Genomic DNA, 27,392 nt, shown 5'->3' with positions numbered 1-27,392 from the left:
TAAAAATAAATAAATAAATGTTTTATTTTTTATTTATTGTAGTTTTTTTTCCTTCACATTTTCAAACAGTCCATTTATATCTTCCGACGGGGCTGTACATTTGAGTGAGTTTTTTTTCTCGAAGGAGTAGCCTCGTTTCACTGCCAAAGATAAAATTCAACCATCTAGTCTTCAGCGAAATAACAACACAATGTCAAATACGGGTAGCCTAGTCAAATAATTAACATCCAATCCCATTAATCGTTACTCTCTCGCGGGAATTCCGCTAACGTTCCGTTTGTAACCAAACACAGCTGCTGCTGGGAGACATAGTGGAGTGGTAACGCGCGTGCAAGCAGTTGCTCCCGACGCCACTTGGGTCCACTGCAGTATCCACCGAGAGACTCTTGCTGCCAAGGGAATGCCTGACAGCTTGAAAGACGTTTTGGACACTACAGTGAAAATGGTTAACCGTGTTAAAGCAAGGCCCCTGAACTCTCGTGTATTTTCTGCACTATCTAATGATATGGGCAGTGACAATGTAACGCTTTTACAACATACAGAAGTGCGCTGGTTATCAAGGGGCAAAGTATTGACACGTTATTTTTAATTGAGAGACGAGCTTAAAGTTTTCTTTACTGACCATAATTTTCACACGACCGGCCTATCTGGGTGATTGTTTTTTCTCGCCTGAATGATCTGAATCTAGGATTACAGGGACTCTCCGCAACTATATTCAATGTGCGGGACAAAATTGAGGCTATGATTAAGAAGTTGGAGCTCTTTTCTGTCTGAATTAACAAGGACAACACACAGGTCTTTCCATCATTGTATGATTTTTTTGTGTGCAAATGAACTCAAGCTTACGGACAATGTCAAATGTGATATAGCGAAGCACCTGAGTGAGCTGGGTACGCAATTACGCAGGTACTTTCCCGAAACGGATGACACAAACAACTGGCTTCGTTATCCCTTTCATGCCCTGCCTCCAGTACACTTACCGATATCTGAACAAGAGAGCCTCATCGAAATTGCAACAAGTGGTTCTGTGAAAATGTAATTTAATCAGGAGCCACTGCCAGATTTCTGGATTGGGCTGTGCTCAGAGTACCCTGCCTTGGCAGATTACGCTGTTAAGACACTGATGCCCTTCGCAACCACGTACCTATGTGAGAGTGGATTCTCGGCCCTCACTAGCATGAAAACTAAATACAGGCACAGACTGTGTGTGGAAAATGATTTAAGACTGAGACTCTCTCCAATACAACCAGACATTACAGAGTTATGTGGATCCTTTCAAGCACACCCTTCTCATTAACCTGTGGTGAGATATTCACAATTTTCCATGAAAAAATAAGGTTTTATATGTAAGATGGTTAAATAAAGAGCAGAATTATTGATTATTATTATTATATTATTATTATTTGTGCCCTGGTCGTATAAGAGCTCCTTGTCACTTCCCACGAGCAGAATTGTGACAAAAACTGCCACTCATTCTTGTTTAACAAACGTATTGTATAGTGTGTGTGTGGCAGGCTTACAATGATGACAGAAAACAACATCTGAGAGTGCGCTGACCCTGGTGCTAGAGGAGGTACGCAGCTGGAGGTTGAATGTTTGAAGGGGTACGGGACTATAAAAAGTTTGGGAACCACTGGTGTAGCCAATGCATTTGGTCTCCTCTACTCAAGAGGTTCACCGACACCATGATAATGTCACAGATATAAATCAAATCAAATGTTATTGGTCACATAAACATATTTAGCAGATGTTATTGCAGGTGTAGCGAAATGCATATAGATGTGATGTGCCACACAAATCTGATTCTGCATGGGGGCTTCATCCATGTAATTCGGAAGGAAAGAGAAAAGTGGTGGAGAAAATAGGACTACAGGCATACAAAGCAATGTTGTTTAAGTGAGCCCCATGATCGGTTGCACATGGAAGGAAATATGTTTTTCTTTGCTACTGGCATTTCTGCTGGTGAGCCTTTCTCAAAGGATGCCCTATCTGGACCTATCTCTGGGTTCAGTTGTGTCACAAAAACACTGACAGAGGACTCCCCAAACCCAATGACAGCTCCAACTCCACTGAGGCTGCAAATTTGAAATGCATGATAGAGCCAGACACGTCTTGGAGGGCCAGTGACTGTTATGTAATGTGTTTCTCATATAGCTTCTCTGGCTGCTTTGACTGTGCTGAAACTGTTCCAAAGCAACGAGGGAAAAATGTACTGACATCATATTAACTTACTTTCGGGACTATTACACTGTTTCCATTGTGCCAGGCAAGCTCAATCAAGTAGCTGAAGTATCCGAGAGAAAAATACTACTTCAACCCAGGTCTGTTATGGTATACAGCAGCAAGAGCCCAGAGGAGCCTTATCATTCCTCATACACCAAGTCAGAATTTGGTCAGACTCGGGACAGCAGACGATGCATTACATTAGCAGTCCAGTTTATAGGATTCAGAAACCTATCAAAATGACAAGCGTCCCATGAAATCCTTCTGACAGTTCATGTCAGATTTATGAAACTGAATACGTTGGGTTGAATTGGCTCTTGGCCAACAGTCCAGCATGTCCATTGCATCTGTCATATTGAATCGTTTATACCTCATCTATTATAGTACAGACTCGGGCCGTCAGTGTAGTCTTCAGTAGCAAAAATACTGCGAAAACCCAGGCAGGAGACACGCCCATGACATGGTACCTTGGCTGACAACCTGGCTGACATTCTAGTGGTTGAGGTGATTTCCTGATGATGCTGTGATATGCTGTCGCCGTCTGTTGGGGCTCCAACTAATGAACCCAGCGACCTATATTTTCTGCTGCGGATAATTCATAATAAATCAAATGTTCATCTTGCAGGGATTGGTCTGTTTACAGTGAATCGCCGACTGTCTCTAAATCAATTACTAGGAAAAAATAGGAGAAGCATGAGATATCCTGCTGCCTAGTCTATAATAACCATATCCTAACGTATAGGGATAGATAAGCTACACCGGTAGGCTATTTTATATGTTTAAGGTTTGATGAATGTCATTCATTAACAACGCACACAGGTGTGTAGCTAATCATCCGTAATGTGGATCAAATGCAATCACACTATTCCTCCCTTCAAGACCATGGAGCCAGCGCACCGTCTTGTCTGTCCGTGCATGGAAAATGCATGCCACCAAAGTCACCCAGAATAACGTTTTATATCAATGTGCAAACAGCATCCATTCAAATTCATCTGTATAGTCTCAGTTTTTGCGGTCGGGAATAATAGAGCGAGAATGCAAGATGCACAAACTTGTCTAAATTGTACACGATTCTGCATTGCGGTAGGCTCCATCACTTCGTCCCCATCTCAATCATTGTAAACAACACTGATTCCCCTTGCTTTGCCCAGTGCTGCAAAGACACGGCTTTTCTAGGGGTATTTTTTTTTTTTTAAATACATAGAATCGCTGAAGCTGCTCATCTTCTTACCTGCAATAGCTGAACGATCCGTCCGTCCGTGTATATTCACGACTCACGCCTGGATCATCGCCGGGTGCTCAGGAACTAGGAGCAGGGAAGAAACTGACAGGCAGCTACGTTTCTGCCTTTTCCTCTTCGATTGGACGGATGGCTATAGAGGGCGCTATACGGAACTTTCATTGGGCGACACGGAGGAGCCACCCAGTCCAAAATATGTGTTCATTACAGAATAGATCTGACCACATAACGGAGGATCGATCATAGCTAAGTGTTATTTGACATATTCTGCAGTGTGATGGTATCGTTTTCATTTTGCCTAAACATGAACTGTACCTGGATGATGTCAGTACTTCAATGAGAAAATGCAGTAGCCTATTTTAATATTGAATAGCATACCACTGGGCACAGACTTCAATTCAACGTCTATTCCACGTCTATTCCAACGTCTATTCCAATTTCATTGAAACTACGTGGAAATAAAGTTGATTCAACCAGTGTGCGCCCAGTGTGTAGGCATCATTATATATTTTAAAATGTGAGAACGACATTGCCTGAAGCAGTCTACGTGATTGGAGATATGAGAGAGATGTAGGCTTTTATTTTCTCCATCATGCATTATGCCCTAAGGTAAAGTGAATGGCCTTGGTGACACGCATGTTGTCATGCATACTGTCACATTGTTCCAAATCAAGATTAGCGGAGACAAACAAGGCTCACAGAGAGTAGGTCACTAGTCATTTAAAAAAAGTTAAATCCCAATCCACATGACCTCCTCAAAACATGTCTACAAGCATTGCGTTGCTGTGAATGTATACAAGATACTTAAGGCCCTCAATTATATTTTGGTACCAATGCTTATGCTTAGGCCTACAGTGAAAACATTTAAATCAGCAATGAAGACATGCTCAAAAAATGTCCAGGGACTGTGTACATTGAATAAAATATAAGGTCCTCAAGGATATTTTGCTTCCAGTAATCCAAGATTTGTATGTCAATCTTTCGAATAACTGTCATTCATCTGAGAAACATAGCAGTGTATATACAGTAGGATATGAATGGCATTGTCTTCTATCAATCTCCAGGGTGACTCATAAACAGCTACCACCCTACTGTCTTTCTAGAGAATAGGTAATTGTCACATATGTGGTAAAGAAAGTGGAGAGGCAGAGACAGAGAGAGAAAGAGAGAGTGAGAGACAGAGAGAGTGCGAGAAAGAGAGACAGAGAGAGAGACAGAGAGAGTGAGAGAAAGAGAGAGAGGGGGGAGGGAGACGTATAAGAGAAGCAGAGTGAAGAGTCTGAAGAGGAGAGGGGGGATGTCATGATTTAACCCTCTACTGATCCCCTTTGGGACTCAACCCAAGGTATCTCCATCCCTGAAACCCAAATCCACATGGGACGTGTGTGCGCTCGTGTGTGTGTTCTGGTTGGTGGGAGGTGAGGACGGGGATACAATCCCCACGGTGCCATAAGGATATCAGGTGGAGGGGAGGAGACAGAGGGCATTAGTGTCAGATTATTAGAACAAAAGCACTCTCACTTTATGTATCACCCACCCAGTGGTGAACACACACACGCACACATACACACACACACACACACACACACACTAGTGGTACACTGACCTAGGGTTGTGAGAGCCTCTGTTGACTGTATCAGCTAGCTCCCCCAAGGAAATAGCTCCTTCGATTAGATAGAGATGCAGGGGGAAACCATCACATTAAAGGGGCATTTCATAGCATTTTGCATGATGCTGAGACTTTGCCAGGAAGTAAACACTGGCTTGCCAATGGGATAGCTATGAGGCATATTTGCGAAAAATAGGCCGAATAACGGTGGATATCAACAACAACAAAAAATAGTAAAATTACCCCTTAACGTAGTGCCATTTCAGTTTTATAAACTCTAGGTATACTATCGTTGATCAGCAGGAGGGGACACACTCTGAGGGGTCAGACAGTTGGCCTCTTAACAGATGTGAGTGTCTTGGCTCACCATTCGTCAGCCATATGGAAATGTCACAGATCAATCATAAAAAATTATCATCTCAGTCTCTCAGGCCTGTGGTGGAAAAGGCCACATTTACATATGAACACAAAGGGCCAGACTCTTCACATCAGAAGCAGACGCTCTCTCAACCTTTGATCACACTACAGAAGGAGAGAGAGAGAGAGAGGTACACCTATAGCTCATCTCTTGGCAGTAGTACTGTAGACTACTTTATCACTGACCTCAACCCAGAGTCTCTCAGAGCGTTCACAGTCAGCCCACTGACACCCCTATCAGATCCCAGCAAAATCACAGTCTACTTGAACAGAGCAAAACTATATCATGAGGCATCAAAGCCAAAGGAACTGAGTAATATTAAGAAATCTATAGATGGAAGGAAAGTAGTGTGGAAACCTACCAAAAAAACAAATTAAATCCCTTTTGGACCACTTCCTGGACAAAACGTTTCACTTTAATAGTGAAGGTGTGAACTTGGCAGTAGAAAACCTAAACAATATATATGACCTCTCAGCTTCCCTATCAAATCTAAAAATGTCAAACAAAAACCTAAAATTATCATCAATTACAAATGGTTTGATGAAGAATGCAAAAACCTAAGAAAGAAATTGAGAAATCTATCCAACCAAAAACATAGAGACCCAGAAAACTTGAGCCTAAAACAATACAGAAATACACTACGGAAAAAGAAGGAACAGTACGTCAAAAATCAGCACAATGTAATTGAAGAATCCATAGACTAACATCCTCCTTAGCTCTGGCATCTTCCCCAATATTTGGAACCAAGGACTGATCACCTCAATCCACAAAAGTGGAGACAAATTTGACCCGAATAACTACCATGGGATATGCGTCAACAGCAATCTTGGGAAAATCCTCTGCATTATCATTAACAGCAGACTCAAACATTTCCTCAGTGAAAACTATATACTGAGCAAATGTCAAATTGTCTTTTTACCAAATTACCATACGACAGACCACGTATTCACCCTGCACAACCTAATTGACAAACAAACAAACCAAAACAAAGGCAAAGCCTTCTCATGCTTTGTTGATTTCAAAAAAGCTTTTGACTCAATTTGGCATGAGAGTCTGCTATACAAATTGATTGAAAGTGGTGTTGGGGGAAAAACCTATGGCATTAGGAAATCCATGTACACAAACAACAAGTGTGCGGTTAAAATTGGCAAAAAAACACACACATTACATTCCACAGGGCCGTGGGGTGAGACAGGGATGCAGCTTAAGATCCACCCTCTTCAACATATATATATCAACGAATTGGTGAGGGCACTAGAACAGTCTGCAGCACCCAGCCTCACCCTACTAGAATCTGAAGTCAAATGTCTACTGTTTGCCGATGATCTAGTGTCACGCTGTATAATGATAGGAGACAGGCGCAGGAATACGTAATAGGGGTTTATATTTCTCCACCCATAAAACGTATGTCATGAAAACGACGGGGACGAAGCCCAAAACAAACAGGTGTATATATATATACATATATATATACGAAGCCCAAAACAAGCACGTGTATATATATATATACACATGTTTGTTTTGAGCTTCGTCCCCATTGTTTTCATGTTATGTATTCCTGCGCCTGTCTCCTATCATTATAACACCTCAGGAACCTGCCCATTAGCTTGAGGACGGTACCCAGAGGTGAGACTGACCGTGACCCCAGGCGTTCCATGAACGCTTTCCATATGCGTGAGGTGAACTGAGGGCCACGGTCTGACACAATGTCCTCTGGGTTCCCGTAGTGCCGGAGACGTGTGTAAAAAGTTTGCATGGCCGACGGGAGCCCAGGCAGAAGAAGGATGTGATAAGCTTTGGAAAACTGGTCCACAACAACGAGAACGGTGGTGTTCCCCTGGGAAGGGGGAAGGTCAGTGACCGAGAGGTGAGACCAAGTCCACCGAGAGGTGAAACCAGGGTCGTTGTAGAACCGCCAGGGGAAGGAGCTTTCCATAAGGGACGTGTCAGGGTGTCTTTGACTGGGCATAGATGGAGCAGGAAGAGACGTAAACCCAGGCGTCCCTAGCCAAGGTGGGCCACCAGTATTTCTCAGTCAGGCAGGCGAAGTATGGCTTATCCCAGGATGACCCAACACAGGCGCCGTGTGCGCCCAGGTAAGGAGGAGGTCCCTCACACCCGTGGGCACGTAGGCACGGTTCTCCGGGCACTGTGCAGGTGCGGGTTCCGTGCTCAGGGCCTTCCATATGTCGGCGTCCACGTCCCACACCACTGGCGTGATGATACGGGACAGAGGGATGATGGGGGTCTCCTCTCCCTGCCTCTCCTCTGCGTCATAGAGGCGAGACAGGGCATCTGCCTTCATGTTCTTCGAGCCTGGCCTATAGGAAAGCGTGGATTGGAACCTGGCAAAGAAGAGAGTCCACCTGGCCTGTCTCGGGTTTAGCTTCCTCTTCGCTGCCCTGAAGTACTCCATATTGCAGTGGTCCGTCCACACCTGGAAAGGGTGTTTGGACCCCTTCAGCCAGTGCCTCCACCCCTTCAGAGCTTCCCCTACATCGTAGTTCCTCTGGAAGGGACTCAGCTTCTTGGAGTAGAAGGCGCAGGGCCGCAGCTTTGGAGGGGTAACGGTGCGCTGGAACAGCACTGCAACGACTCCTACTTCGGAGGCAACCACCTCGACGATGAAGGGGTCGGGATGTGCTAGCACGGGAGCAGTGGTGAAGTGTGCCTTCAGTGTCTTAAATGCCCTCTCCGCCATCCAACGAGCCGCTGGGGACCTCCTCTCAGCAGGGAGCTAAGAGGTGCGACCCCCATGCTGAAGCCCCGGATGAACCTCCGGAAATAGTTGGCAAACCCCAGGAATCGTTGGACTGTTTTCACAGAGTTGGGGATGGGCCATGAGCTGACTGCGCTGACGCGTTGCTCCTCCATCTTCACTCCCTCCGTGGATATGGGGTAGCCCAAAAAGGACACGGACCGCTGGAAAAACAAACATTCTCTTGTTTAACATATAGATCATGCTCAAACAGTCTTCCAGCCACAGACCTGACTAATGAGACATGCTGGGTGTGATCAGCAGAATAGACCAAAATGTTGTCAATATTAACCACTACGCGTCGTCCCAGCATGTCCCGAAACACTTCATTAATAAAGGCCTGGAAGACTGAAGGAGCATTAGACAGGCCAAAGGGCATTACGAGATACTGGGGCTCTGTTCTGTTCACATACACAAACAGACCCCACAGAGCCCCAGGACAGCAACCCAATTAGAACCAACCAAATAATGATAAAACAAAAAGATAATTACTTGACACATTGGAAAGAATGAACAAAAAACAGAGCAAACTGGAATGCTATTTAAAAAAAACAGAATGCTATTTGGCCCTAAACAGAGTACACAGTGGCAGAATACCTGACACTGACCCAAACGTAAGGAAAGCTTTGACTATGTACAGACTCAGTGAGCATAGCCTTGCTATTGAGAAAGGCAGCCTTAGGCAGACCTGGCTCTCAAGAAAAGACAGGCTATGTGCACACTCGCCACAAAATGAGATTGAAACTGAGCTTTAACTCCTTCCAAATGTATGACCATATTAGAGACACATATTTCACTCAGATTACACAGACCCACGAAGAATTTGAATTTAAACACAGTCACCCTCATAGATATCATCCTGACCAACCTGCCCTCTAAATACACCTCCGCTGTCTTCAACCAGGATCTCAGCGATCACTGCCTCATTGCCTGCGTCCGTAATGGGTCCGCGTGTCACGTCCTGACCAGTTTAAGGGGTTATTTGTTATTGTAGTTTGGTCAGGACGTGGGAGGGGTGTGTTTGTTTAGAGTGTTTTGGGGTTTGTTGGGCTATGTTCTTATTTAAGAGGGGTGTTTGTTTAGAGTGTTTCGCGGTTTGTTGAGTTCTGTTCTTGTTAGTCTATTTCTATGTTAGTTCTAGTATGTCTATTTCAATGTGGTGTTTGTTGGGTTGACCTTCAATTGGAAGCAGCTGCTACTAGTTGCTTCTAATTGAAGGTCCTATTTAAGAGGAATGTTTTTCTATGGGATTTTGTGGGTAGTTGTTTCGTGTATGCCTTACAGGACTGTTTGTCGTCGTTGTTTTTGTATACGTGTAGTTTTGTTTTGGTTTTCCTTCTGTCTGCCAAATAAAAAGAAGATGAGTATACACATTCCCGCTGCGTTTTGGTCCAATCCATACGACGCCCGTGACACCGCGGTCAGACGACCACCACTCATCACTGTCAAACGCTCCCTAAAACACTTCAGCGAGCAGGCCTTTCTAATCAACCTGGCCCGGGTATCCTGGAAGGATATTGACCTCATTCCATCAGTAGAGGATGCCTGGTTATTCTTTAAAAGTGCTTTCCTCACATTCTTAAATAAGCATGCCCCATTAAAAAAATGTAGAACTAAGAACAGATATACTCCTTGGTTCACTCCAGACCTGACTGCCCTTGACCAGCACAAAAACATCCTGTGACGTACTACATTAGCATCAAATAGCCCCCGCGATATGCAACTTTTCAGGGAAGCTAGGAACCAATATACACAGGCCGTTAAGAAAGCAAAGGCTAGCTTTTTAAAACAGAAATTTGCATCATGTAGCACAAACTCCAAAAAGTTCTGGGACACAGTAAAGTCCATGGAGAATAAGAGCAACTCTTTACAGCTGCCCACTGCACTGAGGCTAGGAAACACTGTAAACACCGATAAATCTACGATAATCGAACATTTCAATAAGCATTTTTCTACGGCTGGCCATGTTTTCCACCTGGCTACCACTGCCCCGGTCAACAACTCTGCACCCCCACAGCAACTTTCCCAAGCCACCCCCATTTCTCCTTTACCAAAATCCAGATAGCTGATGTTCTGAAAGAGCGGCAAAATCTGGAACCCTACAAATCAGCTGGGCTAGACATTCTGGACCCTCTCTTTCTAAAATTATCCACTGCAATTATTGAAACCCATATTACTAGCCTGTTCAACCTCTCTTTCATATTGTCTGAGATCCCTAAAGATTGGAAAGCTGCCGCAGTCATCCCCCTCTTCAAAGGGGGTGACACTCTAGACCCAAACTGTTACAGTCCTATCTCTATCCTACCCTGCCTTTCTAAAGTCTTCGAAAGCCAAGTTAACAAACAGATCACCGACCATTTCGAATCCCACCGTAACTTCTCCGTTATGCAATCTGTTTTTTGAGCTGGTCATGGGTGCACCTCAGCCACGCTCAAGGTCCTAAACTATATCATAACCGCCATCAATAAGAGACAATACTGTGCAGCCGTATTCATCGACCTGGCCAAGGCTTTCGACTCTGTCAGTCGCCACATTCTTATCGGCAGACTCAACAGCCTTGGTTTCTCAAATGATTGCCTCGCCTGGTTCACCAACTACTTCTCAGATAGAGTTCAGTGTGTCAAATCGGAGGGCCTGTTGTCCAGACCTCTGGCAGTCTCTATGGGGGTGCCACAGGGTTCAATTCTCGGGCCGACTCTTTTCTCTGTATACATCTATGATGTCGCTCTTGCTGCTGGTCCACTTCTACGCAGATGACACCATTCTGTATACTTCTGGCCCATCTTTGGACACTGTGTTAACAAACCTCCAGACAAGCTTCAATGCCATACAACACTCCTTCCGTGGCCTTCAACTGCTCTTAAATGCAAGCAAAACTAAATGCAGGCTCTTCAACCGATCGCTGCCCGCACCCATCCGCCTGTCTAGCATCACTACTCTGGACGGTTCTGACTGAATATGTGGACAACTACAAATACCTAGGTGTCTGGTTAGACTGTAAACTCTCCTTCCAGACTCACATTAAGCATCTCCAATCCAAAATTAAATCTAGAATTGGCTTCCTATTTCGCAACAAAGCATCCTTCACTCATGCTGCCAAACATACCCTCGTAAAACTGACTATCCTACCGATCCTTGACTTCGGCGATGTCATTTACAAAATAGCCTCCAACACTCTAGTCAGCAAATTGGACTCGTGGCCAAAAGTTTTGAGAATGACACAAATATTCATTTTCACAAAGTCTGCTGCCTCAGTTTGTATGATGGCAATTTGCATATACTCCCAAATGTTATGAAGAGTGATCAGATGAATTGCAATTAATTGCAAAGTCCCTCTTTGCTATGCAAATGAACTGAATCCCCAAAAAACATTTCCCCTGCATTTCAGCCCTGCCACAAAAGGACCCGCTGACATCATGTCAGTGATTCTCTCGTTAACACAGGTGTGAGTGTTGACGAGGACAAGGCTGCAGATCACTCTGTCATGCTGATTGAGTTCGAATAGCAGACTGGAAGCTTCAAAAGGAGGGTGGTTCTCGGAATCTTTGTTCTGTTAATAATGGTTACCTGCAAGGAAACACGTGCCATCATCATTGCTTTGCACAAAAAGGGCTTCCCAGGCAAGGATATTGCTGCCAGTAAGATTGCACCTAAATCAACCATTTATCGGATCATCAAGAACTTCAAGGGGAGCGGTTCAATTGTTGTGAAGAAGGCTTCAGGGCGCTCAAGAAAGTCCAGCAAGCGCCAGGACCGTCTCCTAAAGTTGATTCAGCTGCGGGATTGGGGCACCACCAGTACAGAGCTTGCTCAGGAATGGCAGCAGGCAGGTGTGAGTCTCATCTGCACGCACAGTGAGGTGAAGACTTTTGGAGGATGGCTTGGTGTCAAGAAGGGCAGCAAAGAAGCCACTTCTCTCCAGGAAAAAAAAAGCTTGTCCGGAGAAGACAAGGTGAGCGCTACCATCAGTCCTGTGTCATGCCAACAGTAAAGCATCCTGAGACCATTCATGTGTGGGGTTGCTTCTCAGCCAAGGGAGTGGGCACACTCACAATTTTGCCTAAGAACACAGCCATGAATAAAGAATGGTACCAACATATCCTCCGAGAGCAACTTCTCCCAACCATCCAGGAACAGTTTGGTGACAAACAATGCATTTTCCAGCATTGTGGAGCATCTTACCATAAGGCAAAAGTGATAACTAAGTGGCTCGGGGAACAAAACATTGATATTTGGGTCCGTGGCAAGGAAACTCCCCAGATCCCATTGAGAACTTGTGGTCAATCCTCAAGAGGTGGGTGGACAAACAAAACCCCACAAATTCTGACAAACTCCAAGCATTGATTATGCAAGAATGAGTTGCCATCAGTCAGGTTGTGGCCCAGAAGTTAATTGACAGCACGCCAGGGCGGATTGCAGAGGTCTTGAAAAAGAAGGGTCAACACTGCAAATATTGACTCTTTGCATCAACTTCATGTAATTGTCAGTGAAAGCCTTTGACACTTAAATGTCTACACTTATGAAATGCTTGTAATTATACTTCAGTATTCCATAGTAACATCTGACAAAAATATCTAAAGACACTGAGGCAGCAGACTGTGAAAATTAATATTTGTGTCATTCTCAAAACTTTTGGCCACGACTGTAGTCTATGACAGTGCCATCCGTTTTGCCACCAAAGCCCCATATACTACCCACCACTGTGACCTGAATGCTCTCATTGGCTGGCCCTCGCTTCATATTCATCGCCAAACCCACTGGCTCCAGGTCATCTATAAGTCTTTGCTAGGTAAAGCCCCGCCTTATCTCAGCTCACTGGTCACCATAGGAGCACCCACATGTAGCACGTGCTCCAGCAGGTATATTTCACTGGTCACCCCCAATGCCAATTCCTGCATTGGCTGCCTTTCCTTCCAGTTCTTTGCTGCCAATGACTGGAGCGAATGGCAAAAATCACTGAAGCTGGAGACATGTCTCCCTAAATAACTTTAAGCGTCAGCTGTCAGGGCAGTTTACCGATCATTGCACTTGTACACAGCCCATCTGTAAATAGCCCACCCAACTACCTCATGTTCTTATTTTTATGTTGTTGCTCCTTTCCACCCCAGTATCTCTACTTGCACATCATAATCTGCACATCTATCACTCCAGTGTTTAATTGCTAATTCGTAATTATTTCGCCACTATGGCCTATTTATTGCCTTACCTCCCTAATCTTACTATATTTGCACACACTGTACATAGACTTTCCTATTGTGTTATTGACTGTATGTTTGTTTATCCCATGTGTAATTCTCTGTTGTTTGTGTCGCACTGCTTTGCTCTATCTTGGCCAGGTCGCAGATGTAAATGAGAACTTGTTCTCAACTGTCCTACCTGGTTAAATATATATATATTTTTAAATAAACTAATTTTTATTCAACTCCCATATCTATTGGATGAAATACCACAGTGTGCCATCACAGCAGCAAGATTTGTGACCTGTTGCCACAAGAAAAGGGCAACCAGTGAAGAACAAACACCATTGTAAATACAACCCATATTTATGTTTATTTATTCTTCACTTGCTTTGGCAATGTTAACATATGTTTCCCATGACATTAAAGCACTTAAATTGAAAAAGAGCCAACAGAGACTGTACTTTCTCAAAAAGCTGGGATCTTTTAATGTAGACTGTACTATATTGACTCTTTTATTGAGAATATTTTAACATTTTGTATTGTTTGTTGGTTTGGCAATGCCACTGTCAGCCAGAGAAATATGTTGAGAAAGATTATTACCACAGCAAGCAAGGTACTTGGAGTCAAAAAGACAGGCCTGGATGAGATCTTTAAGGTCAGGGCCCTCCGTAAGGCTCACAAAATCATTTTAGACCCAAGCCACCCCCTGTACCTGGACTTAAAACTACTCCCCTCTGGGCGCAGGTATAGGGAACCCCTCAGCAGGAAAAACAGAACTAGACAATCATTTTTGCCAGGTGTGATATCCCTCCTAAATATCTAATGTTCCTATTCACTCAGTAAGGCCAGCAGGCTAGTCTTTTTTTATTTTTTATTTTTTTATTTAATATATATTTATAAAAAATATTGGATGTAACTGTTATGAAAGTTGTATTGTCAATTTTGTTTTGTATTTAAACGCCACTTTAAATGTGTACAAGACACTGCAACAAAATTTCCCCATGGGGACAAAAAAGTCAGTAATAGTAATAGAGATGTCATGTATTTTATCAAACATCTCCTTTAGTAGATTATTGACCTCGTAGATTGGCAGATTATGCGAATATTTTCCCCTTCATTCTTCCTCTTTTTCTTCCTGTTAAAAGCAGGCAATCCACAGCCTGACATGGAGCATACCACAGGCTTCTATCTGAACAGGAACAGTAAATCAGGTGGATGGACAGGGGGGAGGCAGTAACAGCCTGACATGGAGCATACCACAGGCTTCTATCTGAACAGGAACAGTAAATCAGGTGGATGGACAGGGGGGAGGCAGTAACAGCCTGACATGGAGCATACCACAGGCTTCTATCTGAACAGGAACAGTAAATCAGGTGGATGGACAGGGGGGAGGCAGTAACAGCCTGGCATGGAGCATACCACAGGCTTCTATCTGAACAGGAACAGTAAATCAGGTGGATGGACAGGGGGGAGGCAGTAACAGCCAGGAATGAATGGCTAATGGGTGTCATGGCAGATATACTGTCGACACAGAACCTCTGATCAGTCCTCAGAGGATTGGGATGATAGGGGGGAGGAAAAGAGGGGGAGTTGGGGATAGGAAGGAGTGGTAGGGGTGGGACAGGGGATGGGGAAGGGAATGAAGATGTAGGGATGGGGTTGGGGTAGAAGAGAGGAAGGATTAGGATAGGGAAGAGATGGACGGGAAACGGGGGGGGGGGGGGGTTGGAGGGGGAAGGTTGGGGTTATGCAGTCGAAGCTGGAGGATTGAGAAAGGGAGATGGCTGAAAGGAGACGGACGGAGGGAAGGGTTGTAGGTTTAAAGAGGGCAGCTGCTGTTTCGGTGGTAATGATCACCAATAAACACACATGATTATGTTGCCATGAAAATGAATTACTAAGCTTCTTACCAGGAAGCCAATGTAATCGAGGACCAAAAAGAAAACAACAGCATATGGGACTGTGTTGTGGTGTATGACCATGTGGTAGAATAATGTCCAATTATTTTGTTATATTGTAAATATATTGACATTGGTTCGTGTCAGTTCACTTACCTTTGGTGCTCCCAGAAGGTCATTCAGTATGTCATGATTTTATTTACACATTATCCATCCTATGAAAATCTGTTAAATGAAAGTTGAAATAAAATGTGTAGATGTTTCAAATCAAATAATAGTTTCATTTGGATGTACACTTCCGTGCTAGTCACAGGAGGTTGGTGGCACTTTAATTGGGGAGGACAGGCTCGTGGTAATGACTGGAGTGGAATCAGTGGAACGCTATCAAATACATCAAAAAACATGGTTTCCATGAGTTTGATGCCATTCCATTTGCTCTGTTCCGGACATTATTATGAGCTGTTCTCCCCTCAGCAGCCTCCACTGGGTCATTCTTTTATTTCACATTGAGACGGTAATGATCCTGTTTGTTATTTTCTCATCCGTATGATTGCCTTTTAATCACTAGGTGGCAGTAAAGGCTAGAATACAAATCTGTCGTCCACGTATTGTATGATGAGATGGCAGTCCACAAATGGCAATTACCATCTATAAGATACTGTATAAGGATTAGAGGACCATGGCCACCTTTCTGGGTTAAAGCTATGATTGTTTTCGTTCATTTATATCTACAAAATAATACTTGCTGGTCCAATTGCTGGTGAGGAAAGTTTTCCATTTAGTTCTCTCTGTGCATCCAGGAAGATTTGAATAGCTGTTATATCAACTGCTATAATTACTGAGAAAGCATCCGTGAAATAATTACGCCCAATGAATTTAACCATGCAGTAGAAAGAGAGAGAAGGCAAAGTCAACAGAAGGCAAAGTGTCCTTGCCAAACGGAGAAGTGGTCCAAGAGCCCCCCCACCAGACGTTCTTACTTCCTGACACCAGTGCAGTGTACTGTGTGTGTATGTGTGTGATGGCACACCAGATGGTCTGTGTGCTCGCTCCCAGTTACACCCATACATACAGTGCATGACCATAGTGGAAACGGAAGGGTCAACAAGTGAACACCAACAAATACGTCTGAACTGTTCTGTTTCATCAGGATTCTCTCTGTCTCTATTCTCACACATTATCTCTCTCCCTGTCTGTGTATGACTCTTTCTCTCCCTCTTCCTCCCTCTCTTTCCCTCTCTCTCCTCCTCTTTGCCCCCTCTCTCTCTCCCCTTCCTCTCCTCTTCCTGTCTCTCTTTTCCTCTCTCAGCCCCCCGCATCTCTCTGATTCAGAGGGGTTGGGTTAAGTGTAAAAGACACATTTCGGATGAATCCATTCAGTTGTGCAACTGACTAGGTCTCCCGATTCCTTTCCCACTGTCTCCAGTTTACTGTGAGGCTAGCAGCGTACTTCAGACTCTACGATTGACTTAATACTTTCACTGCATTGCATAAGTTGCCTGCATCCTTTGGCTCGCAGCATAGGGTGGTGTTGTCTCACACTGTGCTACCCTGTGATCTGCTTGTTTTTGGAGCAACTACTCCTACCTGTTCCTGTTCCTGTCTGGGAGTGTCTTAGCCCTGAGGCGGCTTGTAAACTGACTTGTGTTTTCATTTCACCCAAGTTCCCTCATGTGGTCCTTCATCTCGAAAAAAGATCCCAGGTATAATAAGCACCCCAAAGTGTTTAGCATTCGTCTCATACCAAAATCTGGTTTTGCACCCACACACACTCTCACAGACCTCCATCCCCCAATACATAGAGTGCAGTGGGAAAAGAAGTGATGAGAGATCCAGAGTGAGAGATTCAGCATGAACCCCTCACCAACACACACACACCTTATCTCCCAGTTCTGTGAAGGTGTGAAATCATCGTCCTCTTCATTGATGCTTATTCCCATTGCCAAGGAGTTGGTCTGTTGTGGAGCAAAACATACTGCTGCTATGACACTTTATCGTAGTGTAATATAATATAATATTTATGGAGCCATTGTGTAGCACCTACTTTATCATGCCTTCATAAGATTGGTTTTATCATAGAATGTGCAATGCTCCATTGGCTTCCATTGCATTGCTGTTTAATTAAGAACATGACGAATATTAGAACAGTCAGAATGAAGTTCTACAATAAAGATAGAATGGACATCGAAGAAGATAATAATACTTTATTCATTCATTATATTTCAAGTTACTTGGAGATTCATTATTTCACTACGTGGAGAAACTTAAATAGGAATAAATTGTTAGTAAAAACCTTGAAACTGTTTTAGAATAAAAACACCAAACCATTTTCAATACGGTCACAAAGCGGAAGAGTTTGGCAGACCTTGTGCTGCTCATATAACCAACATAAACCAGAATGATACAGTACATCGAGGGGTACTTAACTTACACTTCAAAGTCCATCACATTTGAAAGTTTTCAGAGTACCGTATCGTTTCATTTAGTACAAAATAGGGACATTTGGGAAACAAACAACTATATAGCTGACAAATGGAAACCATCCAAATGTGAACTCATGAGCAACTTCTTGTCCTGTTAGTTACAATAATGTACAATGTTCACAGCAAAGAAAAAACAAATACAAACAAAAAAATGTATATTTATTCTATAGAAGTAGTCTATATTGAACACAGCTCTCTCAGCCAGTCAAACCTTCTCATGCACAGTTCTGCTTCTCAGGCTCTTAAAGGGATAGTTGATCAAATTCGGTCATTTGGGTGAACTATCCATTTAAGCTGCTCTTGCAGTGGTTTTCTGTACAGTCAATTAGAGTATATATTTACAAATGCAACAAATGATGTTCATTAAAAAAAAACAACGTAAAACTTGATGCAAGTTAAGAAAAAAATTATCTCGATCCCATCCTTATCACGTCAAAGGCCATCAAATGTAGTTAGTATAAGTGACTAGCATGAATATTATCCCCTCAACACGCACGCACACACAGCGCAAAAATATGATCAAACACTTCGTAGATGACCCGAACCTTGAAAAAATTTACCGAGCATTGACCGTGTCCAATATGGCAACCCTAAGCCGCTTATCTGAGGGAGAAGCATTTTGAAGCTTTTCAAGAGATGACTATATGAATTATTCCTTAATTTATGGAGTCCTCCATCCTTTCATCCTTCCTAGCTGAACCCATCATCCTCAGAGTATGACTATTGCTTTATGGGCATTCCACTCACTGAACTCTGGGTAAAACGGTCTTTTTGTGAATTAATCTAGACTGAACTGAATCAGAGTTCTGTATTAAAAGGCACAGTAATGCTGAAGGCCACCCAGCACCACAAATAAATGCAACATTTTTAAAGAAAAGCAAAAGAAAAGAGTTGGATGTCAATACATGCACTTTGGGTCTCACAGGAAGCGCCATGAGGTCACCGTCAGGTCATGTGATGTGCAACCACAGGAAGTAAGGTCACATGCAGGTCAAAGGTTATGATGATGATGTCATGATAGCATGCAGCACTTCAGCATTTGCAATGATCAAAACAAAGGTGACATGTGAGGACCAGTGGAGGCTGGTGGCTTCCTGGTGTTTGATACCGTTCTGTTAATTTAATTCGAGCCATTACGATGAGCCTGTCCTCCCATTTAAAGTGACACCAGCATCCCCTGGTGAGTGCGTGGATGTAGCGATTGATGTAACTTGAGTCATGCTTGATTGAGCCTGCTTGGAGTCGGAATTATAGATTCAGGCAGAAGAATACTTTTAGGAGCTCACTGGACATAATCCTGCACTGTAAATGCAACTGTATATACTGTACAAACAGCCCCCGTCTTGCAAAAAGACATTGAATAATATTCATATACTTAGTAACACGTTTCACCACCATGTCGACAGACACTGATGCCTCCTTTTGGTTGCCCTGAAGGGAAAAGTACCTCTAACACACACAATAATATCAAGATAATGCTTTGACCGGAAAAACAATATGGCAAACCCAAATAATTCAACTGTGTACCGCATAGTAGTTCAAGATAGATAGACAATACCTTCCATGTAATAATCTACTCATTTGTGTTAATATATGTTTGTACATCATTTCAGGAAGATGTCTGGTTCTAAGTGTCGCTACTAAGTCAATAGGCTACAGAGAATAAAACAGTCGGAACAGTCTCCACAATCCCTCCACAAATTCAGTGATTTCCAAATGATAACGTACAATCCTCCAGTAGTGTCCTGCAGCATTGCGTTAGTGTAGAGAATCTCACACGTGTCTGTTATGTGTCTCTTAAGAAGTCTCCTATGTGTTTGTGACAGTAGTGTGCGGATGGGTGGGGCATGGGATGACAATAAGCCACAAGGTGACATGAGGAACAGCCCTGTGAAGATGGCGAATGGAACAGTCACTGGAGAGACCCTACAGGTTTGGATGTCCAAATGTCTGGCTACACAAACCTATGGGCCTGGCTGTTTAACCAGCTGGCTACAAAGGAGTTCAGTTTACTGCAGCACCACCTACTGGCCTGGCTGCCTATCCCCTCCACCTGGCTGACCTACTGATCAACCAGCTGGCTACACAAAGGAGTTCATAGCGGAGGTATTAACAGGGGACGGGGCCTCAGAGCTTTCGTGACCCCCAGCAGTGTCCCTGGCGGAGCTCTTTCCGCTATACTGTCCAATAAAAGACCCATCCTCGTTGAACTGGCCGTCTCCACCATCGCCGCCGTAGTCTACTAAACTGTCGTCACTGTTGTCCCTGTGCACCGTCCCGTTAGACGGTGTGCGGCTCCCTTTTAACGGCTTATGGTCCTCAGTGTCACTAGGAGAAAACGACATGCAGGTGAAATGATGACAGAATGACGTAAACAAGGAGTTTAGTGTATGGCCTTTTTTTTAGATGGAGCACTGAAGTATTTCCAATTACTTTTACTACCATTACCCAAGTGCTGGAAAGAAAGATAGCCTGGATTCAAATGTGTCTAATTCCAGAAGAAAAGTTCAAACGTATATTATTTCACAGCTTATGAAAATATTTGTTTATATCCTGAATTGGGTTGAAATTTGGACTCAGAAGGCACTACTTCTGACTGTGAATGTTAACAGTATCATTTAAAAAAAATGTATCTAGCCCCAAGTCTAAAAAAAATGATGTGAGCGATTAGTTGATTTTCATCACGCAACAGGGGAATACAAGCAAAATCATACCCATTCCAAATTTCCCCTGAAGCCATGACATGAGGTGGAAAATAATACATATTTGCTGTATTGCTAGACATAAACGTTTCTCCCCAACAAAAGTTGCAATGACAAACTGAAAATTCAAAGATGTAATAAACAATCACATGAAAAGCTAATTAATTGTCAGCCAAACATCCCCAAGCATAAATAACAAATAATCACACTTTTACAAACAAATGAAGAAACTGCAAAGAAAGCTTTGTTTGAGGATTAACATTAGTTAGTCAACATTCAAATCAATGTCAGTTGATGATTCATGACAGTGAATAGCAGGTGGACTCTCTTTCATAAAGCCTTTATAATGCTATCACGCTTTTATTACACCTGTTATAGCCATTCATAACAGGTTATGTCAGCTAATAAAACATGACTTAACAAGACTCCAATGTCATCAGGATGCAATCTTACTACAGATTAACGACTGAAAGCACTGCATTGGACACCAATGATGATGATAAGTTATGACACCACTATGTAGGCTTTATGACAGTTAATGACAGTTTATAGCACAGACAAGGACAGTGGTGCAACTCTGGGGTGGTTTTACAGCAGGCCTTTTTCTCCAAGTGGCAGTAAGTACTGTTTATCAGAACGATATCACGGTATAACAGCCCTTAGGTCACTCCTCTCATGCCAGTCTTGCAGTACCCTTCATTACCTTGTATGAGACCTACATGCCCCAATAAACAGAGTGCAGAGGAAGTGATGAAAACCCATCAGTGTTTTCATGTGGGTTTTACTGTTCCCTTCTGTGTCTAAGCATACAGCACCCACACATCCATCCAAACATAGCAGTATGTATCTTTCTTCAACATCCCATTTCCCCCTTGTAAGTGTCGACACTGGCGTTCAAGGTCAATAGTTACATCACAGTTATAGCACAGGATTGATGCACGCCTGCAGTCAAACGGAACAGCTTAGTAGAGTTAGATGAGTATTTATTGACATAAAGCTCCATGGTTGGAATAACGGCATGGATGGAACATTTGATTTCCTTTCACAAAGGCACTCTATATTACACATTTAGCCTTGTGAGATATTGTCTAATACTTGTTATTTCAACAATATACACTCTGTTGTATTGTCGATTATCTTGCTATTTGAACGGACAGATTTAGCTAATTAGCAGCTTATTGTCTCTCATGTTATGATCGTAAACTAGATAGGAGTTATGTGGACAGAATAAGAATAGCCTTTTTGCCTTGTTGAAACTTTACATGACATTTTTCACTCCAACGTGACCTTTTAACTCCGATAGCTTCATACTGGATGACACACTGTACATATCTGTGACTTCATTCTACACATTATTGCCTACAGCAAGTTTTTATATAGGATCTTCACCACGCCATGCATATCACGCAACATTATATATCCATAATTCCATATACACTGTGTAAAGTATGTGGACATCCCTTCAAATTAGTGGATGAGGCTATTTCAGCCAAACCCGTTGCTGACAGGTGTATAAAATGTTGGTGGAGGAGGGATAATGGTCTGGGGCTGTTTTTAATGGTTCAGGCTAGACCCCTTAGTTCCAGTGAAGGGAAATCTTAACACTACAGCATACAATGACATTCTAGATGATTCTGTGCTTCCAACTTTGTGGCAACAGTTTGGGGAAGGCCCTTTCCTGTTTCAGCATGACAATGCCCCCGTGCACAAAGCGAGGTCCATACAGAACTGGTTTGTCGAGATCGGTGTGGAAGAACTTGACTGGCCTACAAAGAGCCCTGACCTCAAACCCATCGAATCCCTTCGGGATGAATTGGAATGCCGACTGCGAGCCAGGCCTAATCACCCAACATCAGTGTTCGACTTCACTAATGCTCTTGTGGTTGAATGGAAGTAAGTCCCTGCAGCAATGTTCCAACATCTAGTGGAAAGCCTTCCCAGAAGAGTGGAGGCTGTTATAGCAGCAAAGGGGTGACCAACTCCATATTAATGCCTATGATTTTGGAATGAGATGTTCGACAAGCAGGTGTCCACATACTTTTGGGGGTGTAGTGTATTTATGTATTACAGCATAGATAGAATGTATATTATAGAACATATTTATGTTTAAATACATGATACAAAAAGTAATAATATCAAATATCAGAAGAAAAAAAACTTCATATAAATTGGAAAAAAGCTGGACCAGTACAAAATAATGTTTCCAAAACGCTATACATAATAAGTAAAGTGCTTCATTTTTCTTAATATCTGCGTGCATGGTTGGAAAAGCAAGCAGCCTAAAAAAAACGTTAGAAGGCGCTATAGCAAGCATAACTAGATTACTGCAGTTAGTCAGAGCTTATATCAACTGGGATGAGTGTATTTACTGTAGAGTATGCATATGTATGCGAATATTAATTTATTAAGTATGTACGTATATTCCATAATACAAAAAGCTACTGTATATTTATATGCACAATGTATTTGTTACAAGGTATTCATTTGGTTCTAAATGTGAAATTAGTGGGGCAGCTACCTATGCATGCCAGCTTGGAATACTGAACATTATTTTTCTAAAATATTCCTGACTGTTCTAGGGAAAGCTTTAAAAAGTCCCCGAAAAACCTAAACCCCGAAAACGTAGACCTGAATAATACTGTATATCCTGCTTATCGAATGACGCAACACAGTCAAACACACTACAATATCAATCTGGCGACTGGCGGGCACACAAGCCACCAATACACTAAGCGGAGAGGAATCCCTCCCCGTCCCTGTCCTTTACCCAACCTCTTCCATAAGAAGAGGCTTGTGCTTTACAGTGTAGCTCCAAAGGTCTGCAATGCCAGAATCCCTGTTAGAACGATGGTAGTCCCGCGGCAAGTGGAGGTCAGCTGTTAGGACGGGGAGGCCAGAGCGCCTGCCTTGCTGACAGGAACCAGGTCTGGGGAGGGAGCAAGGGCTTGGTGGGGTGGTTCGGGGGGGGGGGGAGGGGCTTGGGGCAGGGAAGAATTGGAGCCCAACAGGCTCCAGGAGAGTCATGTTTCTCACCTGTATTCCCCGAAAGTACAGTCATCCTCTTTCATGGGCTGGAACTCTGGGTCCGTGTGCGCGTCCTCCTTTTCTTTCACTGGGGGAAGAGATTCATCAAACGTGTCGTTTACTACGGCCTAAGATGGGTGATGGATATGAAGGCTGACAACGTGTGTACGTGTGTGTGCGTGTGTGCGCGTGTGTATGCATGCGCGTTTATGTGTCAACCAAAAGTACCCACCTGGGTATTTTCCTCCCTTGTTTCTCTGTATGAAGCAGATGATGAGGAGGACGAGGATGAGGAGAGCGATGGCACACATCAGGCCGATGAACCAGCCCTGAGTAGCAATATCCACCTGTCGGGCTGCCATAGCTGGTCGGGCAGAGGGAAGGAAGAGAATATCAGAAAACTGTTCATGACTGGCCTGTTGCTTTAATTGAGAAAGGAAATACAAGTACCGTTTTAGTCCCTGTACTGGAGTATAATGAAAATCGAATGTACAATAAAGTTTTGTTGTCTTAACTTAAGTGTTTATCAGACATCCTCTATTGTAATCACGGCTACTAAAGGAGATAAGAACCAACAAGTTGTGGAGGAGACATAAGTACATGATAGTATGAAAATAGGTTTCCAAAGAGCCCTTTGTAAGTATTTTATTGTTTGGAAATGGTTACATAGTGTTACTGCAAAAGACAATTGGTATGTTAATGATGTCGTGTTAAACATCTCGTCTGTGGAAGTTACAGGCACATGAATGCAGAGCGTATTGAAGGTGGTTAACAGCTTGACTTCTACAGTATATGACGCAAACAACATTCGCGTCTTCGCTCTCTCTTTCTGCCTCTCAGTCTTGCTCATGCACCCCCCCCCCCCCCCACACACACACACACACAGTACACACACATTACAAACACAACCAAATGTTAACCACAGCAGGAGAGAGAATTAGGTGGATTATTAGACAGTTACACATCAGTCTTCTATATCATGTGAATGGTTTCCATCATCTATATGAGAATTGTCTTACTGTACGTCTCTCCAGAAACAAGACTGTGTTCCTAACTTCAACACAAATATACGATCAGGACAACATCATGCAGGTCAGGAAACTACCAAGTCTACATCTCTACTGAACATGCCTACAGTATATTTCCATAAGAAAAACTTCAACAACAGATATACTGTTAATAAACAATGCTGGATTGTATACCACAGGCACCGAACAAGGTAATTCTTTAGTAGTGAAGAATAACAAAGCTACCGCATACACACACGTTTCTCAATCTCTACAACACAACACAGGGCAAGGCAAAGCGAGGCCGGGCGGCGACCGGCCAACCGCGTGCTGCCTCACCTGGAATCATCACCAAAAGCTCTTCTGATTGGTGGAGCACCGCTTGGCCGTTGTGACCCTTGGCGACCACGCGCACCCTATAGGACAGGCCCTCCTTTAAGCCCTTCAGCACATAGGCCCGAGAGTCATTTACATACTCTTTCTGCCACTCCTCTTCACCTAGAGAGTTGCAGGACGAAAGATGTACGGTGTACATATTAGGACATCCATTGCAGTCAGCCGAGAAGTGTTCATGTCCTAATACGTACACCGTACACTGATAAGTTGGAATGGGCTATTGGTGTTCATGCAGAGATGGTTTTTACTTGTGTATCTATTGAAATGCTATAGGCAGAGGTGGAGTAATATATATATAGCATCACATATGGTATCTATATTAGATATTACTACATCTGTACATTTGCATTATGTTATTTCATGGTGTTCTACGAATGAAGTATGGTGATTACAAACATTTGTGGGATGCGTCTCAGTGAACTGGGTTACTAGACTAAATACTACAGCGTGACTCTGAATAGGAAACTGAAAAGCGTCTGAAACTACATTATTGGGATTGAATTGATAGGAATGACGCATCATGTTAATTCACTTTCGGAATATTTTCAAGGTATAGGTGTGAGAGAGCCATACTACACACACTGTGGTTCTTTTACCCTCACTGCTGGTCAATAAAAACAACTAAAGCTAATTAGAGTCCAATCGACATTGAATGTGAAATACTATTTGAGACTGTCTATGCTGCTTTTGACTATGAACCAATTAAATAGGTTTGTGCCAACTGTTTAAAGGCAATATTCTGTATTCTGGCCAATCACACTGAGGATATTTTCATTATCCAATCACAGAAATCAGTTTTTATCATATCTGGGCATAAGGCAAAGTAACAGCAGCCAGCCTCATAACTGCCAAGTTTTTCTACACCTGCAACAGTCAGTCATTGAGTAGGAGTCTCTTGCCACCTATATGTTTAAGTATACGTGATAGAGGAATATGTCTTACTGTTATCGTTCTCTACTATATATTCTACATAAACATTTTTTTCCGCTCCCCAGTATTCCCAACTGATCAGCGTTCCGTCCTCTCCCACGGAAGAGCTAACGTTCCCGAACGCCGGAGCCGCTGGATGCACTGAGCACAAGAGAAGAAGACAGCAATGAAGCTAAATTCAGCTTCAATAAAATTAGGAGTCTATTCACCTTCAGATGATGCCGTCTATCTATGCACTCACCTATAGCAGAATATTAGCTTGCGATTCAATATTTACATCCGTCTATATCACAACATAGTCTATAGATCCAAATCAAAGCGAGACAGACTTCGATTTTCCATTCCAGCTTCAATTACTCTAAAGTGGATCAATAACCTGTTGTTTATGAGCCTTTCAATCAAATTAAAACGCTAGAGCCTAAACATTTGTAATACACATTCTATAATACAATGGATGATAACATCAATCCTTGTGAACCGCCAATCAGAAGAGAAGCAATAATAAGGTGTACTACAGCATGACTAGGAATGTGACAAGGTCTATAGCAGCTGTACCCTTGTGGAATGGGAGGTGTGTCGGAGGAGACCGTGCTACGGGAGGTGAGGGTTGGGTGTTCCCTGGAACAACATGGAGAGGAATAAGAAACATCACACAACACCACAGACGAAGACACACAACAGACACACCACCGGCAGAGGTAGACAACACAAATCACAGGCAAAGATCGGCAGTGAGGTTACACAGGTCCATTGGCATGCAGCGGAAGTGCAAACAAACAATCAGCATGTTTGAGGGGATCAGTTTGAGCAAGGTTCAAACACGCACAATGTCATGCATGGGACAGGCAGCACCAGCCGGACATAGAAATAGACATAGATCAGCAGTTGCAGGGGGAGAGCTAAAGTCTCCATAACGCAGTTAGAACATAAGACACAACACAAAACTCTGAGGAGTCTTGAGTCTGTTGTATGGCAAAAGGTGTTGCAGCAGCCAAAGATGCATCACATCATATTTGAATGTCTCTATCCAGCTACAGTGAGCTCCAAAAGTATTGGGACTGACACATTTTTTGTTGGTTTTGTCTTGTTAAAAAGAAAAATGCTATTTTAACCTCTTTGCAATAAGGAATTGATACCAAAAGCTCAAGAGAAGTTTCAAGTGTTTATTAGCAAGGATGCCGTCGGCTGAATGCATACATTTAGAAAGTTCACAATCTTATACTCTTCCCTCTTTTTAGTCAACACCCTCTTGTAGGTGTCACCTACCCATCTATACATTTTATGACCCCCAATGAGTTTCCCATATCTCCCATGTGGAATGTCCATGGTCCTCCTTCTCAGAGATGCTTTGTTAATAAAGGCTCAGATCAGTATGAGGGGTGTGCACTTTGACAACCACATTGACTCAGGGCTGACGCATTAGCTCTTTGAGAGGGAAAAGGGAAGAAAGTGGATATAGAGGTCGATGATCTGACCCCTGAAGTCCCTAGATGTATCCGTGAGTGAGTCTCAGAGAAGTCCAAA

At 43.1% G+C, this 27,392-nt stretch overlaps 2 protein-coding genes across 16 annotated transcripts in view; both read right to left on the bottom strand.

Annotated features, from left to right (window-relative positions):
* The window catches only part of LOC106573085 (contactin-1a), a 129,929-nt gene extending 126,335 nt beyond the window's left edge, over nucleotides 1–3,594 (bottom strand). The window contains exon 1 of the mRNA XM_014147770.3: nucleotides 3,455–3,594. The gene's annotated coding sequence lies outside the window, so the exon portion shown is untranslated. The remainder of the gene's footprint in view (nucleotides 1–3,454) is intronic.
* Nucleotides 3,595–17,515: 13,921 nt separating this feature from the next.
* The window catches only part of LOC106573083 (neuronal cell adhesion molecule), a 123,837-nt gene continuing 113,960 nt past the window's right edge, over nucleotides 17,516–27,392 (bottom strand). For 7 of the 15 annotated variants that reach the window (XM_014147757.3, XM_082962480.1, XM_082962482.1 and 4 more), the window contains 6 exons: nucleotides 26,424–26,486; nucleotides 25,881–26,009; nucleotides 24,882–25,040; nucleotides 23,768–23,899; nucleotides 23,545–23,623; nucleotides 17,516–20,137 (listed from right to left, as the gene is read on the bottom strand). In XM_014147757.3, the coding sequence (XP_014003232.1) occupies nucleotides 19,891–20,137; nucleotides 23,545–23,623; nucleotides 23,768–23,899; nucleotides 24,882–25,040; nucleotides 25,881–26,009; nucleotides 26,424–26,486 (809 nt within the window). In that variant the 3' untranslated portion in view covers nucleotides 17,516–19,890. The remainder of the gene's footprint in view (nucleotides 20,138–23,544; nucleotides 23,624–23,767; nucleotides 23,900–24,881; nucleotides 25,041–25,880; nucleotides 26,010–26,423; nucleotides 26,487–27,392) is intronic. The other 8 variants (XM_082962486.1, XM_082962488.1, XM_082962487.1 and 5 more) reach the window with 2 other exon arrangements.

The sequence above is a fragment of the Salmo salar genome, chromosome 16, assembly GCF_965601325.2.
Source record: "Salmo salar chromosome 16, fSalSal1, whole genome shotgun sequence".
Taxonomy (NCBI): Eukaryota; Metazoa; Chordata; class Actinopteri; order Salmoniformes; family Salmonidae; genus Salmo; species Salmo salar.
This window is presented reverse-complemented; position numbering and strand designations above follow the sequence as displayed.